We start from the raw sequence: 21,034 nt of genomic DNA, 5'->3' as shown, positions 1-21,034 counted from the left end.
CATCTGTGATGCTGGGAATCTCAGGAGGAGGCCAAGATGGATCATCCACTAAGTTTTCCCTTAGCTCCTTAATTAACTAGACTGCCAGGTAAAGAAAAACAGGATATTAATTCAGATACCAGAAACAAGCAGTACACTATTTGCTAGTCTAGTGCTTGTACAAAAAACAACAAAAACCAGCAAATTTATAAGTACCAGCTTGACTCAGTTGGCACCACTCTGACCTGAGTTGAAAGCTTATGTTTTCAAGTCCCACACCAGGACCTAGGTTGGCACATCAGTGTGATACTGAGGGTCTGCAGCATTGTCAGATGTAATTCTTCAAATGAGTCATTAAGCCAAGATATTGTCTGTTCCTGTGGTTCAGGTGGATGTTGAGGATCACATGGTACAATAAAAGGAGGGAATTTTTATGGTGTCCTAATCAAAATCTCATCATTCATCTAATTAGGACCTGGAACCTGTTCTGCCATTCAATGAGATCATGGCTGATCTGTGACCTAATTCCATACCTGTCTTTGCTCCATGACATTTTAATAATCTATGTACATGGACCCTACAGTCTCTCTGGGCCTCCACTATTTCTAGCATTTCACCATTTAGAAACTACCTTGATCTATCCTTTTTCGGTCCAAAGTAATGACCTCACACTTATCTTCAACATTTTGCCTCTAATGTAGTAAAATGTCCCAAGGCACTTCACAGGAGTGTTATGAAACAAAATTTGACACCAAGCCACATAGGAGATGTATTAGGGAAGCTTGGTCAAAGAGGTCAGTTTTAAAGAGCATCTTAAAGGAGGAAAGAGAGGCAGAGATTTAGGGAGGGAATTCAAAACCTTAGAGCCTTGGAGCTGTAGGCACAACCAACAATGATGGAGCAATTAAAATCAGGGATGCTCAAGAGGCTGGAATTAGAAGAGTGCAGATATTTTGCAGGTTTGTGGGGCTGGAGATGAGGGAGAGGGAGGGGCAAGACCATGGAGGGGTTTGAAAACTAGGATGAGAATTTTAAAATCAAGGCCTGACTTAACTAGGAGCCAGTGTAGGTCAGTGAGCACAGGGTTGATGGCTGAATGAAACTTAGTGCAAGTCATACACGGGCAGCAGTGCTTTGGAGGCCAGTGTAGTACTGGATGTTGAACAAGCAGTCCAACAATTTAGAGACAGTGGAAGGATCAAGGGAGACAGTGGTGAGGTAGAGTCGGGTGTTGTCAGCGTATATGTGGAAACTGGTAGTGTTTTCAGATGATGTCACCAAGAGCAGCTTGTGGATGAAAAATAGGAGGGGGCAAGAATAGATCCTTAGGGGACATCAGAGGTAACAGTGCAGGAATGGGAAGCGAAGCCATTGCAGGTGATTCTTTGGCTCAGATTAGATAGATAAAAATGGAATTTTCAATGCCTACATTGAAATCCAATTGTCACAGTTTTCCCATTCACAATCTATTAATATCTCTGTAATTTTATGTTTCTGTCTACACTTACAATCTTTGTGTTAACAGCAAACTTTGACATATGGCTGTCTTATCATCCCATCATCTAAGTCATTAATAAATACAACAAATAGTTGAAGGCCCAACACAGATCTTTGTGGGACATCCTGCCAATTAGAGTATCTGCCCAGTACACCTACTCTCTGTCTTTTGCAACTTAGTCAATCTTCTCACCAGGCCAATAATTTGCCTTCAATTCAACTTCAGCCGACAGTCTCTTATGAAGGACTTTTTCAAATACCTTTTGGAAGTCTATATAAATAACATCCATAGACATTCCCCTGTCTACTACTATAATCGCCTCTTCAAAAATTTCAGTCAGGTTCAACAGGCATGTCTTGCCCTTTACAAATCCATGCTGGCTCTCTCAAAAGCTGAAAATTTTCAAGGTGTTCGGTCACCCTATCCTTAATTATAGACTCTAGTAGTTTCCCAATAACAGCTGTTAGGCTAACAGGTCTATAATTCCATGGTGTGATGGAATCTGCAATTTGTGGGACCAATGGGGGAGTGTGTGCCAACTGTTATCTGGACAGATGACTTGTTGAATGTTGGTTTCAAAGCTCATTTTTTTTTGGAGACAGACCCTAAATGATACGGAAACTAAAACTGAAACTGATACTGGTTGGAACCAGATAAAAAAGACACAGAGCCATCCAAGCTCAGATCACACAGGGGTGGAGTGCAGGCAGGCTGAAGAAAGTGAAGCGGTGCTGGGAAGAGCACCTGCTCCCGCCCCGAACTAGAAAACTTTATCAACTTTGCTTCCAATTTCCACCCTTCTCTCACCTTTACATGGTCCATCTCTGACACTTCCCTTCCCTTCCTCGACTTCTCTGTCTCCATCTCTGGGGATAGGTTGTCTACCAATATCCATTATAAGCCCACCGACTCCCACAGCTACCTCGACTACACTTCTTCACACCCTACCTCCTGTAAGGACTCCATTCCATTCTCCCAGTTTCTCCGTCTCCGACGCATCTGCTCTGATGATGCTACCTTCCATGGCGGTGCTTCTGATATGACCTCCTTTTTCCTCAACCGAGGATTTCCCCCCACTGTGGTTGACAGGGCCCTCAACCGTGTCCGACCCATTCCCCGCACCTCTACCCTCACCCCTTCCCCTCCCTCCCAGAACCGTGACAGGGTTCCCCTTGTCCTCACTTTTCATCCCACCAGCCTCCATATCCAAAAGATCATCCTCCGCCATTTTCGCCACCTCCAGCGTGATGCCACTACCAGTCGCATCTTCCCCTCCCTTCCCCTGTCAGCATTCCGAAGGGATCGTTCCCTCCGCGACACCCTGGTCCACTCCTCCATTACCCCCACCACCTCGTCCCCATCCCAGGGCACCTTCCCCTGCAATCGCAGGAGGTGTAATACCTGCCCATTTACCTCCTCTCTCCTCACTATCCCAGGCCCCAAACACTCCTTTCAGGTGAAGCAGCGATTTACTTGTACTTCTTTCAATGTAGTATACTGTATTCGCTGCTCACAGTGTGGTCTCCTCTACATTGGGGAGACCAAGCGCAGACTGGGTGACCGCTTTGCGGAACATCTCCGCTCAGTCCGCAAGCAGGACCCTGAGCTTCCGGTTGCTTGCCATTTCAACACTCCCCCCTGCTCTCATGCTCACATCTCTGTCCTGGGATTGCTGCAGTGTTCCAGTGAACATCAACGCAAGCTCGAGGAACAGCATCTCATCTACCGATTAGGCACACTACAGCCTGCTGGATTGAACATTGAGTTCAATAATTTCAGAGCATGACAGCCCCCCATTTTACTTTCATTTTTAGTTATTTTTTCTTCCTTTTTTTTACATTCCTTTTTACATTTTTTACAATCTTTTTTTGCATTTATTTCATTTCATCTTAGTTTGTTCAGTTGGCTTACCCACTGTTTTTTTCAGGTTGTTTTTCTTCAGGTTTGCACTTGCTGCTGTTCAATATTCAGTGTATTCACACCTATTCTGTACTAATGCTTTGTCTTTCAACACACCATTAACATATTGTTTGCCTTTGCTCCGTGACCTTATGGTCAGCTATGTGGCCTGGTCCAATCTGCACCTTCTCCTTTGTTATCTCTTGCCCCACCCCCACCTCACTTGTTTATAATCTGTGACTTTTCTAATATTTGTCAGTTCCGAAGAAGGGTCACTGACCCGAAACGTTAACTCTGCTTCTCTTTCCACAGATGCTGCCAGACCTGCTGAGTGATTCCAGCATTTCTTGTGTTTGTTGAAGAAAGTGAAGGCTGGATTCAGGAACTGTTTCTGTTACTTAAAGTAACTGATTAACCAGAACCAGCCGTACAGTGCAAAGGATTACCACTGAAGGGCTCAGATAAAGGTAATACTGGTAGATCCATGCCATCAAGACTGACATAAGCAGAGTTGAGAAGGTTCTGGAGAAGTGTGCCATTTTGGGAGTTTGGGTTGAAGGGGAACTACTATCGGATGAGAATCGGTGGCTGCATCTTGGAAGAAAGGAGCTGGGGATCTATCCGAGGAAGTTCAGAGCTTTGAATAATTTTGTGGCTGTAATTGGTGCCGTATATGCTGAGTGGACTGCCCAGAAAATCCATGAGATCTATCCTTGTTCTATCTGATAGTTAATGTGTAACAGTCAGTGATTTGTCTGTTAATTCTGGTTTAATCTATGTTGATTTTGGTTTGATTGCTAAAGTAAAAGTTATAAAAGTGAAATCTTGTCCATTTGTGGTCATTCGGTAAATTTGGTTCTTTTGGTTTGTTGATCTCCATGGGGATCATAACACCTCTCTCACCTTCCTTAAATAGCAGAGTGACATGTACAATTTTCCAATCTAAACAAACAGCTCCTGAATCGAGAACAGTTTGTAGGAATAAACAGGTCTTTTTCCGGGTGGCAGGCAGTGACTAGTGGGGTACCACAGGGATCAGTACTTGAGCCCCAGCTATTCACAATATATATTAATGACTTGAGTGAGGAAACTAGATGTAACATTTCCAAGTTTGCAGACGACACAAAGCTGGGGGGGAATGTGAGCTGTGAGGAGGATGCAAAGAGGCTCCAATGTGATTTGGATAAGTTGGGTGAATGGGCAAATGCATGGCAGATGCAGTATAACGTGGATAAATGTGAGGTTATCCACTTTGGTTGTAAAAACAGAAAGGCAGATCATTATCTGAATGGTGATAGATTGGGAAAGGGGGAGATACAACGATACCTGGTACACCAGTCGCTGAAAGCAAGCATTCAGGTGCAGCAAGCAGTTAGGAAGGCGAATGGTAAGTTGGCCTTCATTGCAAGAGGATTTGAGTACAGGAGCAAGGATGTCTTACTGCAGTTATACAGGGCCTTGGTGAGACCACATCTGGAGTATTGTGTGCAGTTTTGGTCTCCTTATCTGAGGAAGGATGTTCTTGCCATGGAGGAAGTGCAAAGAAGATTTACTAGGCTGATTGCTGGGATGGCAGGATTGATGTATGAGGAGAGATTAGGTCGACTAGGCCTATATTCACTAGAGTTTAGAAGAATGAGAGGGGATCTCATAGAAACCTATAAAATTCTAACAGGACTAGAGAGGCTAAATGTAGGGAGGATGTTCCCGCTGGCTGGGGAGTCAGAACCAGGGGTCACAGTCTCAGGATACGGGGTATGCCATTTAGAACCGAGATGAGAAATTTCTTCACTCAGAGGATGGTGAACCTGCAGAATTCTCCACTGCAGAAGGCAGTGGAGGCCAAGTCATTAAATATATTCAAGAAGACAGATATATTTCTTAATGCCAAAGGGATCAAGGGATATGGGGAGAAAGTGGGAACAGGGTACTGAATTAGACGATCAGCCATGATCTTTTTTGAACGGTGGATGGCCTATGCCTGCTCCTATTTTTCTATGTTTTCTACTTTCTAAGATTATAGTTAGGGCATCTGCAATGTTCTCACCTTCCTTTAAAACCTTGGGATCAAAACCATGTGGACCTGGGGATTTGTCACTAATGCCACTATTTTCTTAATTACTGCTACTTTGTTTCCATTAATTTTGGTTCCAGATTCAATATTAATTTTCTTGGGACGTCCAGCATGCTCTTCATCTACTGTAAATACAGACACAAAGTTATTAAGCATGTCCACCATTTCCTTTTCATTGATATTACTATCAGTTTTCAAGAGACCCACATTGCTCCTGACCACCCTCTTTTTTGCCTAATATAATTGTAAAAATGTGTTGATTGCTGTTCATAGGATAGGATTATGCTAAATTGTTTGTCTTCACTGTATTTATTTGTTAATGGACCAGATTTTGCTGCAGAGATAACATGCAGCTAGCATCACTCATCGTTACTCGAGTTTCACATCGGACAGGAACTTCCCATGACTGCGCACACAGTTCGACACGGAAATCTGGAAACTGCTTTCCAACTTGCCCTGCTCCTCCAGAAGCTGATGTCTCTCAGCGTGATACTTATGAAATACATGGAATGATGTGACGTTGCTGTATTTGCGTGATATATACCCAGTAAACTCACCAGTCCATTCCAGTGTAAGTACCCTTTTTCTAGTGTGAGAAGTCTTAATTACTGTCAAACAGCTTTTCTGGCACTGAAAATTAATTTTAACAAATGTGGCTTGTTATTCCTTCAGATTTCAATTTTTGGAGATTTAAAAAAAAATCTGCAATTATTTTAAACTTTTACTTCATTAATTTTATCCTTATCTCTTAATCCAACCTTGCTTTCCCTCTTGATTTTGCTTTCTGTAGTACCTGCTTAATTGACATAGAATTAAATATTCTAATTGGCATTTCCTGGTTCAGACTCTGTGCTGCTCATTAACAATTCTACAATCTGATTAAAGAACTTTTTGCCTTGTTCACACAGATCCCCTGTAGACGGTGCTGCACCTTTTCTACGCACTGATTTTATAGTAAGTTCCAGTGCAAAATCTCATAGCAAGTGCAATGAACAGCTGGCATCCTTTGTTCACCATTGAGAGCAAAATGCAGTCCATTGTATATGTAGCTCTTTGGGACATTTCTAATAAATGTAATTGAACTTGCAATTATATGGTGCCTATCGATAATATCAAAAAACATTGTTTCAAAATGTCACTGTATTTTTGATTGAACATGTGGAACATGCAACTTTAAGAGATACTGAGCACAAAGGAATGCTTCATTGTTAAGCACAAGAGTTTTATTTTCAAACAAATGATTATCATATTAATCTAGTAATACTTTCCCATACATCAAGATACCAGAAGTAAATTTGTCACAATGTCAGGACATTAACATGGATTTTATACAACATGATAACTGCATTGTTCTACATCTTCTTCAACCATTTATATTTTTGTCTCATTGGGGACTAGAACAAAACTGTGACATAACATCTTCATCCATATATCCACAATCTTAAATTACAACAGTCTGCTCAGCATGAGGCTTTACAATACATCTTAAGATCATAATGCATATATGTGCATGTCCAGTATTCGCTAAAAGTGATCAGATAGAATTGTAATAGTCCCTTGTTTGTTCTGGACTATGCCATGCATCCTGCTCCAAACCAAACAAGCCAACCATAATTTATCCTGGACCATTTTATTCTTTACATAATAAGAGCTAAATATCTACTCAATACTGATCTCTGTGGCAGAGATGTATTACAATAAAGTTATAGGCAATCAGGATTATAATACAACAATACAATATGCTGATTTTGTACATTGAAGTACTATATAGTTTTTAAAATCCCACTTTAAGGTACTTTAGTGAATATTATGTCAGTTTAATTATACTTTTGGACAGTTCAGGTAGGCACTGGAGGGAAGCTGCCATCGATGCATCTCAGGTACAGTTAATTTTTCCCTCCTATCTAAATTGCAACTTTTGAAAAGGATCTTCCCATGTGACCAAAGTGAGCACATTTCACTCACTTTTAACAGAAAACGTATGGCAATCGTGAGGGTAAATTCACATCGACTCTATAGTAGCTCATGCATTGAGTTCAACATTCAGTATGAACAACAAAATAAATTAGGGAGTAGTACCCCTGAAAATGAGTGTTATTGCCAGCTGCCTGTTTCAATTTAAAACAAATTGATCAGAATGATCTGCTTGTTGATCAACTATCAGGAAAGAACAACTTCACAGTATTATTGTACATAGTGTTGCTCAGTTCACGTGCGTCCTCTTCTCGCACAGCAGCCATTATCTCCAATACTTGACTATGAAGGAAAAATGAATTAGTAGGGACTAATATAATTGGTAATGAGAGACTGTTAATATTGGAAAACTATAAATTTCTAAACCTATACTCAGATTTTGTGTTCTCCTTCAACTCTACTCACTTCCTCCAAATAAAAGGTGTTGCTATGGATACCCACGTGGGTCCTCGCAATGCCTGCCTTTTTGTGGGATATGTGAAACATTTCTTGTTTCAGTCCTACTCGAGCCCCTCCCTCACCTCTTTTTTTTGGTACATTGATGACTGTATAACTGCCATTTCCTGCTCTCACCCTGAATTGGAAAATATTATCAACTTTTCTTCCAATTTCCACATTTTTCTCATCTTCACATGGTCTATCTCCAACTCTTCCCTTCCTTGACTTCGGTCTCCATTTCTGGAGCTAGGCTATCAACCAACAATCACCAGAAGCCCACTGACTCCCACAGCTACCGTGCCTAGACGTCCTCACACCCAGATTCCTTTAAGAACTCCATTCCATTCTCCCAGTTTCTCAGTCTCGTCACATCTGTTCTGATGATGCAACCTTTCATATTAGCCCTTCTGATATGTCTTCCTTTTTCCTCAATCGAGGTCTCCCCTCAATTGTGGTTGACAGAGCCACAATGTCAATAATGTGTCCGTTCCATTTCCTGCACTTCTGCTCTCACCACTTCCCCTCCCTTCCAGAATCACAATCGGGTTCCCCTTGTCCTCATTGTCCACCCCACCAGCCTCTGTATTCAACAAATCATCATACGCCATTTCTGCCACCTCCAGCATGAAGCCACTATCAAACACATCTTCCCCTCCTCTCCCCTTTCAGCATTCCAAAGGGACAGTTCCCTCCTCGACACCCTGGTCCACTCCTCAATCACCCCCAAAACTCCCTTTTCTTCCCATGGCATCTTTACATACAAGCACTCAACTCCTGACCTCATTACAGCTTTTGTCCAAACATGGACAAAAGAGCTGAACTCCAGAGATGAGGTGAGAGCAATTGCCCTTGACATTAAGGCAGCATTTGATCGAATATGGCAACAAGGAGCCCTAGCAAAACTGGAGTCAATGGGAATCAAGGAGAAAACTCTCCGCTGGTTGGAGTCATACCTAGCACAAAGGAAGATGGTTGTGGTTGTTGGAGCTCAATCATCTCAGTCACAGGAGTTCCTCAGGGTAGTGTCCTAGGCCCAACCATCTTCAGCAGCTACATCAATGACCTTCCCTCCGTCATAAGGTCTGAAGTGGGGATGTTCGCTGATGTTGCACAAAGTTCAGCACCATTTGTGATTCCTCAGATACTGAAGCAGCCCGTGTCCACATGCAGCAAGACCTGGATAACATCCAGGCTTGGGCTGATAAGTGGCAAGTAACATTCGCACCACACAAATGCCAGGCAATAACCATCTCCAACAAGAGAGAATCTAACCATCTCCCCTTGATGTTCAATGGTATTACCATCATGAATTCCCTACTATCAACATCCTGGGGGTTACAAGAGCAGGTCAGAGGCTGGGAATTCTGTGGTGAGTAACTCACCTCCTGACTCCCTGATGCCTTTCCACCATCTACAAGGCACAAGTCAGGAGTGTGATGGAATACTCTCCACTTGGAGAGCTGGATGGGCGCACCTCCAGCAATACACAAGAAGCTCGACACTATCCAGGACAAAGCAGCCCGCTGGATTTGCACCCCATCTATCACCTTCAACATTCACTCCCTTCGCTACGATGCACAGTGGCAGCAGTGTGTACAATCTTCAAGATGCACTGCAGTAACTCTCCAAGGCTCCTCAGACAGCACCTTCCAAACCCGCGACAGAGAAGGACAAGGGCAGTAGATGCACGGGAACACTACCACCTACAAGTTCCCCTCCAAGCCACACACCATCCTGACTTGGAACTATATCGCCATTCCTTCACTATCACTGGGTCAAAATCCTGGAACTCCTTTCCTAACAGGACTGTGGGTGTACCTCCACCCTAAGGACTGCAGTGGTTAGGCAGCTCACCCACCTTCTCAAGGGCATGTAGGGATGGGTAATAAATGCTGGCCTAGCCAGTAATGCCCACATCCTACAAACGAATAAAAAAAAAAGTATGGTTGCTATATTTGCTGATGACACAAAGATAGGTAGGAGAGCAAGTTGTGAAGAGCACACAAAGAGTCTACAAAAGGATATACATTGGTTAAGTGAGTGGGCAAAGATTTAGAGTATAATGTGGGAAAATGTGAACTTGTCCACTTTGGCAAGCAAGTGGAATGTTGTTATTTATTGCAAGGAGAATGGAATATAAATGTAGGGCAGTTTTGCTGCAGCTGTACAGGGTGTTGGTGAGACCCACATTTGGAGCACTGCATACAGTTTTGATCTCCTTACTTGCATTAGAAGCAGTTCAGAGAAGGTTCACTCGACTGATTTCTGGGATGAAGGTGTTATCTTATGAAGAAAGGATGGGCCTGTATCCATTGGAGTTTAGAAGAACAAGGTGTTCTTATTGAAACATAAGATTCTGAGGGGTCCTAACAGGGTGGATGCTGAGAGAATGTTTCTCCTTATGGGAGTTTAAAAATTAGGGGTCTCCCATTTAAGATGGAGATGAGAAGAAATGTTTTCCTCTCAGAGGGTCATTAGTTCTTGGAATTCTCTTCCCCCGAGAGCAGTGGAGGCAGGGTCATTGAATATTTTTAAGGCTGAGATAGTTAGATTCTTGATTGACAAAGGAGTCAAAGGTTATAGCGGGTAGACAGGAAAGTTAGAGCTGAGGCCGCAATCAGATCATTTGATATTATTAAATGGCGGAGCAGGCTCGATGGGCCAAACGGCCTACTCCTGCTCCTAATTCGTACGTTCGTATTTACTATGTTCGTATGAAGTAGGAGCAGCAAGAGACGATAGTCAGGAAAAGATGAGAAGGGCAGCATAGTACAGGGAGGGGAAAGACAGGGAACCTGCTTAAGTGCTGGGGCTGTTTTGTAGGAACTGGAGCTGAGCTGAGCCAGGTGACGCAAGAGGCCAAGTACACATCAGGCAGTACCACCTTCATTGGAACTAAGAGCTGAGAAGACGCAAAGGTAAGTTTAGGTAGAATTAATTTAGGTGAGGAGGCAAGTGTAGTAAAAGGAACATAGGAGGAAGGAATAAAGGTGTCTAAAGAAGTGTACATGTTCACATTACTTGTATGATAGATAGAAAAATTCTCTATTAAATCAGGAAAATTGGCATGCACTGAACAGCTGAAAATTTTTTTTTTTTAATTTTTTTTAATTTTTTTTTTTGAGTACCTGTCCCCAATTTGTAGCTGTGTACCTGATTCCCTGGATCAGAGAATGATACTTTAAGAATTAGAGATCATTTTACATTACAGAGACTATAAAGTGAACTTCAGAAATAACTTCTTGTTTGTAGATTTAGCAACTTGTGAACCAATTATGCCTAGTGCATTGCATTCTACCTTGGATGAAGCACAGGGAAGGAAACTAAATATATTCCCCAACTCAGAAACAAAGTAATGCAACTGAATGTCAAATACAATCTGACTAATGGAGCATGCTGAATAACTGTTTCTTGTTCACACATTAAGTTCGAGTATATGCGGTATGTTGAAAATATGCCCCTAATGGTCTCTCATTTGCAATAATCATCTTGAGATAGTCTTGATAAATGCACAGGCACAAAACATGTTGAGCATTTGAGTCAGCTATGTGGGAATTCTACTCGGTACTCACATAATATGGCACGGTTCATTCCTGTCCTTTAGGCAGTATCCCTCTTCCCACTTCTTCTTTGTTGGAAAGGTTGTTTTCACAAATTTAGCACCTGCATGTGTGGTCTTTACTCCACACCATGGTGCATCTTTCAAAGAAAGAATATAAATAAATAATTACATGAAAGGCTTAAAAGAGCTAGAACCAAACAAACATCTGCGCAGTACAAGATCTTCTCAGTTTCTAATCCAGACACTTAATTAAAAAAACGGTTAGTGAAAAAGATCTTTTCACTTCTGGGGCCTGGGTTTAAACCAACCCTAAGCTTCTTCTGCTAATAATAAATATGCTATATGAAATGAGTTTGCCTCTAATTCAACCATAAAGAAGCAGTAATAGGTGCCCTTTTGTGGTTGTTGTGGTGTATTGTTGGGGCCCTTCTGAAAGAGCTCTGTACTGCAGCCAACCCTTAATATATTTGGCCTAAGAATGCTCAATGCTGATACTGAATTCAATAACTTCTATTCTTCATAAGAAATGGCAGCAGGAGTAAGCCATACAGCCCCTCTGTTCTGCAATGACATTCAATAAGATCATGGCTAATCTTCTACCTCAACTTCACTTTCCCACCCTATCCCCATAAACCTTGATTCCCTTAGTGTCCAAAAACCTATCAATCTCAGTCGGATATACTCAGCGACTGAGCATTCATAGCTCTCTGGGGTAGAGAATTCCAACCCTCTGAGTGACGAAATTTCTCCTCATCTCAGTCCTAAATGGCCTCTCCCTTATCCTCAGACTATGACCCCTAATTCTAGACTCTTCAGGCAGGGCAAGCAGTCTTTCAGAATCTACCCTGTTCAAGCCCTCTAAGAATTTTATAGATTTCAAAGAGATCATCTCACATTCTTCTAAACTCCAGAGTATAGGCACATTCTACTCAATCTCTCCTTATAGGACAATCCTCTCATCCCAGAAATCAGCCTTCTTTAGATAAGCAGACCAAAACTGCACCCAGTACTCCAGTGAAGTCTCATTAAAGCTCTATGTATAATTGCAGCAGAAATTCCTTTTGAACTCCAACCCCTTTGCAATAAAGACTAACATACCATTTCATTACTGCCATCCTGTTTTAATAAGCACAAAAATTTACCAAAAATTCAAATTGCAATCTTTGGCAATAGTTCAGGTAGTAAGGGCAATATGTGCAGAGCTGTACAATTTAGAAAGTGCCCAGAATCTTTCAAGTCTGCTTCGTTAGCTGATTTCACTCAGGACACAACTGGGCACAACCCCCAATTGGTAAAAAATAGTCTGCTGGTACTGGTACTGACACAATAAAAATGACAGCTGTCAGAAATTCAGGGAACCATACTCCAGCATGAGGCACAGCCTCAGGAGAGAAGTAGTGAAAATTAGTGGAAGAAAACTGACACAATGGCTCTTCACAATGGCTCAGTGAGTTTACTTGAAAAATAGCTGAGCCATTAAGCCTAGGAAGGTTCCAGATTTGATCCCCAGTCTTTGCCGAGTTATCTGATTTCATGGGAAAGGACAGGATTGTAATGCTCCTGCAGTTGAACAGCATGCTGATGCTCATTTTCTTAACTCACACTTGAATAATGGCCACATCGGTGAAGTACTGGAGGGTGAATGGCGTAGAACTTCACCCCAATCAAAAATCAATACATGCAGGAGATAGAGAGAAAACAGGCAAGAAAAATGCAACAGTGTTATTGTATTGTCCAAACAGTATGAACACAGAAATTTTTGTAACTATTACCACAGTAAGGATACAGTAATTTTACTTTGGCAATAGTTCAGGTAGTAAGGGCAATATGTGTCAGTCTGTGTCAGTCTTCTGCACATCCAGCAGTTAAATGCCAAAAAGCAAATGAATCAATATTAGCTACTCTGCATTGTGAAACAACCTATCTGTAGCTATTACTGTAAATAAAAAGCATTTATGAACTCAAATTGGCTTGCCATTGAAATTTTACCTGTTCCAGATCAGATTCCAGTATAAGGTATCAAATACTTTCTAGCCAGCTCTATCGACTGACTACATAGGATATACAGCACAGAAACAGGCCATTCAGCCCAACCAGTCCATGCCGGCATTTATGCTCAACTCGAGTCTACAATCAACTTTCCTCATCTAAATCTATCATCGTACCCATCTACTCCCTTTTCCCTCATATGCTTATCTGGCTTTCCCTTAAATTAATCTATATTATTTGCTTCAACATCTCCCTGTGGTAGTGAGTTCCACATTCTCATACTCTTTTGGTAAAGAAATTTCTTCTGAATTCCCTATTGGATTTCTTTGTGACTATCTTATATTGATGGCCTCTAGTTATGCTCTTCCCCACAAGTGGAAACATTCTCTCTCTATCCACTCTACCAAAACTTTTCATAATTTTAAAGGCCCCTCAACCTTCCTTTTTCCCCCCCAAGAGAAAAGAGACCCAGCCCATTAATCCTTCCCTGATATGTATACCCACGCATTTCTGGTATCATCCTTGCAAATCTTCACCACACCCTCTCTAGTGCCTCTATATCCTTTCTATAATATGGTGACAGAACTGTACGCAGTACTTAAGTATGGTCTAATTAAGGTTCTATACAGATTTAGCATAACCTCCCTATTCTTCAATTCTATCCCTCTAGAAATAAAATCCAGTGTTTGATTTGCTTATTTAAAAAAAAAAATGGCCTTGCTAACCTACAGGGCAACTTTTAGTGATTGGTGTATTTGTACTCCGAGATCCCTTTGTTCCGCTACCCCACCGAGACTTGCACCTTCCAAGTGTCATGCAGACCCCCAACTGCCAAGAATGAGGCATATTAATTTTGTCATATGAACATTGATTTTAAACTGTTGCTGGAGTGAAGAAATGACTTGTTTGAAGATCACCAGACACTGGACTGGAAGGACATTTGCAGACTAAGAGATGCTGCTTGTGGAGACAAAGGACTATTCCTGCTCCAATTAACACAAATGGATTTTGATCACCAGATATTGAAGGTGTAAGGAAGCGCAATCCAGAGACTGCTAAGGTAATACAATCCACAAACCGTGCAGGAGTGTTCCAAATAAGGAGCTAGTCACATGACTAACCTGCTGGGCAACCTGGGATTTTTTGAATTGTGCCACACAGAAAGGATCAGAAGGCAGTGTGTAACTGAAGTTGGAACTAGGAAGTCTCTCTCTCGCTTCTCCCAAGCCACTGGACCCACGGAAGACACATAAACCTCAAGACAGAAAAGAGTCCTACATCGGAACAAGTTGAAGCCTGAACCGGGCCCCAACGAATTGCAAGACTTATCGGCAACCAAAGACTCCACATTGAACTTAAAGGACTGTAACTACCAGATATTGCCTCAACCTTTTCCGCTTTATTCCTTCTACTTTTTCTGTTTCTATCTGCGTGTGTTTATCGCGTATGCATGCTAGCGTTGTCGTGTAGCATATTCGTAGCCATTAACCAGATTAGAGTTTAAGATTAATAAACTTCTACCTTTACAAAGAACAGTACAGCATAGGAACAGGCCATTCGGCCCTCCAAGCCTGCGCCAATCTTGATGCCTGCCTAAACTAAAACCTTCTGCACTTCCGGGAACATATCCCTCTATTCCCATCCTATTCATGTATTTGTCAAGATGCCTCTTAAACGTCATTATCGTACCTGCTTCCACCACCTCCCCCGGCAGCAAGTTCCAGGCACTCACCACCCTCTGTGTAAAGAACTTGCCTCGCACATCCCCTCTAAACTTTGCCCCTCTCACCTTAAACCTATGTCCCCTAGTAACTGACTCTTCCACCCTGGGAAATAGCTTCTGACTATCCACTCTGTCCATGCTGCTCATAACTCTGTAAACCTCTATCATGTCACCCCTCCACCTCCGTCGTTCCAGTGAAAACAATCCGAGTTTATCCAACCTCTCCTCATAGCTAATGCCCTCCAGACCAGGCAACATCCTGGTAAACCTCTTCTGTACCCTCTCCAAAGCCTCCACGTCCTTCTGGTAGTGTGGTGACCAGAATTGCACGCAATATTCTAAGTGTGGCCTAAGTAAAGTTCTGTACATCTGCAGCATGACTTGCCAATTTTTATACTCCATGCCCCAACCGATGAAGGCAAGCATGCCGTATGCCTTCTTGACTACCTTATCCACCTGCGTTGCCACTTTCAGCGACCTGTGGACCTGTACGCACAGATATCTCTGCCTGTCAATACTCCTAAGGGTTCTGCCATTTACTGTATACTTCCCACCTGCATTAGATCTTCCAAAATGCATTACCTCACATTTGTCCGGATTAAACTCCATCTGCCATTTCTCCGCCCAAGTCTCCAACCGATCTATATCCTGCTGTATCCTCTGACAATCCTCATCACTATCCGTAACTCCACCAACCTTTGTGTCGTCCGCAAACTTACTAATCAGACCAGCTACATTTTCCTCCAAATCATTTATATATACTAAAAAGAGCAAAGGTCCCAGCACTGATACCTGCGGAACACCACTAGTCACATCCCTCCATTCAGAAAAGCACCCTTCCACTGCTACCCTCTGTCTTCTATGACAGAGCCAGTTCTGTATCCATCTTGCCAGCTCACCTCTGATCCCGTGTGACTTCACCTTTTGTACCAGTCTGCCATGAGGGACCTTGTCAAAGGCTTTACTGAAGTCCATATAGATAACATCCACTGCCCTTCCTTCATCAATCATCTTTGTCACTTCCTCAAAAAACTCAATCAAATTAGTGAGACACAACCTCCCCTTCACAAAACCATGCTGCCTCTCGCTAAGTTCGTTTGTTTCCAAATGGGAGTAAATCCTGTCCCAAAGAATCCTCTCTAATAATTTCCCTACCACTGACGTAAGGCTCACCGGCCTATAATTTCCTGGATTATCCTTGCTACCCTTCTTAAACAAAGGAAAAACATTGGCTATTCTCCAGTCCTCTGGGACCTCACCTGTAGCCAATGAGGATGCAAAGATTTCTGTCAAGGCCCCAGCAATTTCTTCCCTTACCTCCCTTAGTATTCTGGGGTAGATCCCTTCAGGCCCTGGGGACTTATCTACCTTAATGCTTTGCAAGACACCCAACACCTCCTCCTTTTTGATAATGAGATGACTGAGACTATCATCCACCAAGTCCTTCTCTTTGGTGAATACTGATACAAAGTACTCATTCAGTACCTCGCCCATTTCCTCTGGCTCCACACATAGATTCCCTTCTCTGTCCTTGAGTGGGCCAACCCTTTCCCTGGTTACCCTCTTGCTCTTTATATACGTATAAAAAGCCTTGGGATTTTCCTTAATCCTGTTTGCCAATGACTTTCCATGACCCCTTTTAGCCCTCCTGACTCCTTGCTTAAGTTCCTTTCTACTGTCTTTATATTCCTCAAGGGATTCGTCTGTTCCTAGCCTTCCAGCCCTTACGAATGCTTCCTTTTTCTTTTTGACTAGGCTCACAATATCCCGCATTATCCAAGGTTCCCGAAACTTGCCAAACTTATCCTTCTTCCTCACAGGAACGTGCTGGTCCTGGATTCTAATCAACTGACATTTGAAAGACTCCTACATGTCAGATGTTGATTTACCCTCAAACAGCCACCCCCAATCCAAATTCTTCAGTTCCTGCCTAATATTGTTATAATTAGCCTTCCCCCAATTTAGCACCTTCACCCGAGGACTACTCTTATCCTTATCAACAAGTACCTTAAAACTTATGGAATTATGGTCACTGTTCCCGAAATGCTCCCCTACTGAAACTTCAACCACCTGGCTGGGCTCATTCCCCAATATCAGGTCCAGTACGGCCCCATCCTTAGTTGGACATATTGTTTCAAGAAGCCCTCCTGGATGCTCCTTACAAATTCTGCCCCATCTAAGCCCCTAGCACTAAGTGAGTCCCAGTTAATATAGGGGAAGTTAAAATCACCCACCACTACAACCCTGTTACCTTTACATCTTTCCAAAATCTGTCTACATATCTGCTCCTCTATCTCCCGCTGGCTGTTGGGAGGCCTGTAGAAAGCCCCCAACATCGTGACTGCACCCTTCCTATTCCTGAGCTCCACCCATATTGCCTCGCTGCAAGGAAACCTGTTTGATTTCTTTGCCTTACAATTGGAGCAATGAACAAGGATTCACTAAGAGGGAGCTAAAAACAGTGTTTTAAAATTAAACCCGGTTACGGTTAAACCAGGAAAAGGCTGAGAGGGAACCCCTAGACTCCTTCTCACCTGGTCATAACACAAGTAATAAGCAACCTCCTTATTCTTCCTACCAAAAGGTACTACCTCACATTTATCGGTGTTGAACTTCATTTGTCAATTATTTGCCCATTCTGCAAGTTTATTAATGTCCTCCTGTAATTTGTTAGTCTTCCTCAGTATTGGCTTCTCCCCAAATTTGGTGTCATCAGCAAATTTAGAAATTGTTTTTGATTCCAAAGTCCAAATTGTTAATGTAAATTGTGAACACCAGTGGTCCCAGCACTTATCCTTGTGGAAAACCACTTCCCACCTTTTGCCACCCTTTACTCCCATTATCTGCTTCTGTCTTGAAGCTAGCTGGCCATCCTGCCACTTGTCCTCTGACTCCATATTCTCTGACCTTACTCATTAATCTATTATGGGGCACTTTATCAAAGGCCTTTTGAAAATTCAGATAAATTACATCTACAGCATTGCCATTGTCTATTCTATCTGTTACCTCTTCAAAAAATAAAATAAGGCTATTCAAGCAAGATTTTCCCTTTCGAAATCAATGCTGGCTATTCATTATTATATTTTGTATTTTACTTGTTCTTCTATTCCCTAATGGGATTCCATTATTTTTCCTACTATCGATGTTAAACTAACTGGTCTACAATTCCCTGGGCATGTTCTGTCCCTCTTCTTAAATATAGGAATTACATTAGCTATTCGATTCCGGGTACTGCCTGTGTGGAGTTTGCAAGGTCTCCCTGTGTCTGCGTGGGTTTTCTCCGGGTGCTCCGGTTTCCTCCCACAAGCCAAAAGACTTGCAGGTTGATAGGTAAATTGGCCATTATAAATTGTCACTAGTATAGGTAGGTGGTAGGGAAATATAGGGACAGGTGGGGATGTTTGGTAGGAATATGGGATTAGTGTAGGATTAGTATAAATGGGTGGTTGATGTTCGGCACAGACTCGGTGGGCCGAAGGGCCTGTTTCAGTGCTGTATCTCTAATCTAATCTCTCTAATCTAATCTATCCAGCAGTTTTTAGCACTACACTTTTTCTGATGAATTATTATACCCAATCTCTACAGTCTAAGAGACCAAATTGCAGGATTGATGAAGGATTCTCCTGTTGCTTTGACAGATGAGTGTTCAGCAAAGAGACTGGTTGTTCACCATCTAAGTTGGTGTCGCCTTGTATGTGATGTGAAACTAAATCTTGATTTGCAGATATGATTGCAAACATTGCATATGAAGTCACCGTTGGACGGGTGGGTGTTGGCACTGGCCTTGCAATGTGCTCGCTTGTCCCGTAGGGCCCTGACTCTGTTCTCCTTAAATGTTGAGATTGCCTGCGACAGAGACTTCTCCATTTGGATCTGTGCATGGTTGTTTTTTCCCCATGTAGTAGGGTCCAACTTACAGGCTCTGAGATTGGCTTTCGGAATGTCCCTGTATCTAAGTTTGAGACGTCCTATGGTGCAGGTTCCCGTGAATACTGCCTATGGTGTGCGGAAATCCTCCATGCAAACCACATGGCCGACCGAATGAAGCCAAGCTCTCATGAGCATGCTCTCAATGCCAGGTATGTGGCACCTTGCAAGAACTTTGGTGTTACGGATATTGTCCTGCCACTTGATGTTGCAGACAGATCTTAAGCAAGGAAGGTGGAATGCAACTTGTTGCCTTATGTGATGCCAGTAGGTTGTCCATGCCTCACAGCCATAGAGAAGTGATGTGAGAACCGCTGCCTGGTAGACTTCAGTCTTTGTTCTGAGACAGGCTCCATGCTCTCTCCAAAGACTATGTATAAGCCTGCTAAATACTGAGCTTGCTGTCGCCAGCCAATGGGCAATTTCATCATCCAACATGGTGTTGTTGAAGAGGATATTCCCAAAGTAGCAGAACTTCTGAAATGAGTTCAGGGGTGTATTGTTGATTGTGACTATGGGGCCTTGAAGTATGTGGCCGGGGGAGGTTGGTACAGAATCTCTGTCTTTTTCAGACTTGTAGAGCCGAAATGTTCTGGCGTTTAGGCAAAGCGGTCAACAAGCAACTGAATGTCCTCTGGAGTGTGTGCTATGAGAGCACAGTTGTTAGCAAATGAGAGTTCACTTAGTAGCTGTTCTTCGTGGGAGTTTTGAGTTTTCACAGATTGAAGAGTTTGCCATCTCTTCTGAACTGAATGTGTACGCCTATGTCGAAATCTTTGAGTGCATACAAGAACATGGCCGAAAAGTAGATGGCAAGAGTTATTCTCAGCAGGATTGTCACTCATCTTACAGACTGTGTACCCAGAGTCACAGTGTAACTTTCGTGGTGGACGAGGAACGATTGACATGATCTTTGCGGCGCATAAAATTCAAGAAAAGTCCCACAAACAGAACATGGTGTTTGTTGACCTGACCAAGGCCTTCAACACAGTAAACCTTGAAGGTGTGTGGAAGCTGCTGTACCAATACAGCTGCCCTGAGAAGATGATCAGGGTCATCTGCTCATTTCATGACGGCATGATGGCCAATGTGATGCAGAATGGTGCCTTATCAGATGCCTTTTATGTCACCAATGGGACCAAGCAAGGCTGCGTAATGGCTCCAGTTCTGTTTGTCATCTACCTTTTCAGCCATGCTCTTGTATGCATAGAATTACAGGATTATAATAAATTTAGTTTAAAAAGAACACAGGTCTAGAGGGCGGTACAGAAAATATGTCAACTAATTTTTATACCAAGCTCTCCGAATAGAAATTCAGTGTCCTATTGTTGGTCTATCCTAGATCCAAACTTTACATCTTGGATAACTGTAGAAGTATAACTTACCAGTTTCTATCATCAGCCTTTCACTTGGGATAGATTTCATGGCTTCAAGATTGGATTCCGTTTTTAAGGAGCTGAAAGAATCAAAGTTGCACTTAATACATACAGTATTAAGAATTGTAAACCAATTATTCGTTCAGAAATATGCTAGATTTTACATTTAACTGGGATAATGGGCTGAATTTTACCAGCCCCTTGACGCCATGGGTCGTGGCGGGAAGGCTCGTAAAATGCTAGTGGGAGTGGCCCGCCACGACCCACGACGGCTAGAAGGCCTGCTGGATATTAGCGGATGCAGCGAGGCCTCGGTGCAGCCCCCACGCCGCCAAGTGGCAAGGCCTTCATTAAAATATTGAAATTAGATAAATTAACATGCAAATGAACTTACCTTCCAACGCCGGCTGTCCCACGCCAATTTTACGGCTAACCGGCTGCAACTTGCACACCTTTGGAACTCCGTTGGAGTTCCGAGGCGAGACATTGGTGGGGAGGATGGAGGAATAAAATTATCAGGGTGGGGAGAGAGAAGGGAGAAAACTATTCCTATTGGTTGTGGGGCAAAGATACTGAAGTTTGGGAGGGAATGTTC

The 21,034-nt window shown here is 42.7% G+C and overlaps 1 protein-coding gene and 1 long non-coding RNA gene across 5 annotated transcripts in view; one reads left to right on the top strand and one right to left on the bottom strand.

Moving 5' to 3' along the window:
• The first annotated feature begins 3,696 nt into the window (after positions 1-3,696).
• LOC137369566 (uncharacterized) lies at positions 3,697-6,435 on the top strand. Its single transcript, XR_010974970.1, has 3 exons — positions 3,697-3,843; positions 5,779-6,021; positions 6,359-6,435. It is a non-coding gene; the product is annotated as an uncharacterized lncRNA (long non-coding RNA).
• A 216-nt stretch (positions 6,436-6,651) lies between these two features.
• Positions 6,652-21,034, bottom strand: part of tatdn1 (TatD DNase domain containing 1) — a 67,877-nt gene continuing 53,494 nt past the window's right edge. For all 4 annotated transcript variants that reach the window (XM_068031739.1, XM_068031741.1, XM_068031740.1 and 1 more), the window contains 3 exons: positions 20,449-20,519; positions 11,435-11,561; positions 6,652-7,706 (listed from right to left, as the gene is read on the bottom strand). In XM_068031739.1, the coding sequence (XP_067887840.1) occupies positions 7,604-7,706; positions 11,435-11,561; positions 20,449-20,519 (301 nt within the window). In that variant the 3' untranslated portion in view covers positions 6,652-7,603. The remainder of the gene's footprint in view (positions 7,707-11,434; positions 11,562-20,448; positions 20,520-21,034) is intronic.

Source organism: Heterodontus francisci, chromosome 5 (genome assembly GCF_036365525.1).
Source record: "Heterodontus francisci isolate sHetFra1 chromosome 5, sHetFra1.hap1, whole genome shotgun sequence".
Classification (NCBI taxonomy): domain Eukaryota; kingdom Metazoa; phylum Chordata; class Chondrichthyes; order Heterodontiformes; family Heterodontidae; genus Heterodontus; species Heterodontus francisci.
This window is presented reverse-complemented; position numbering and strand designations above follow the sequence as displayed.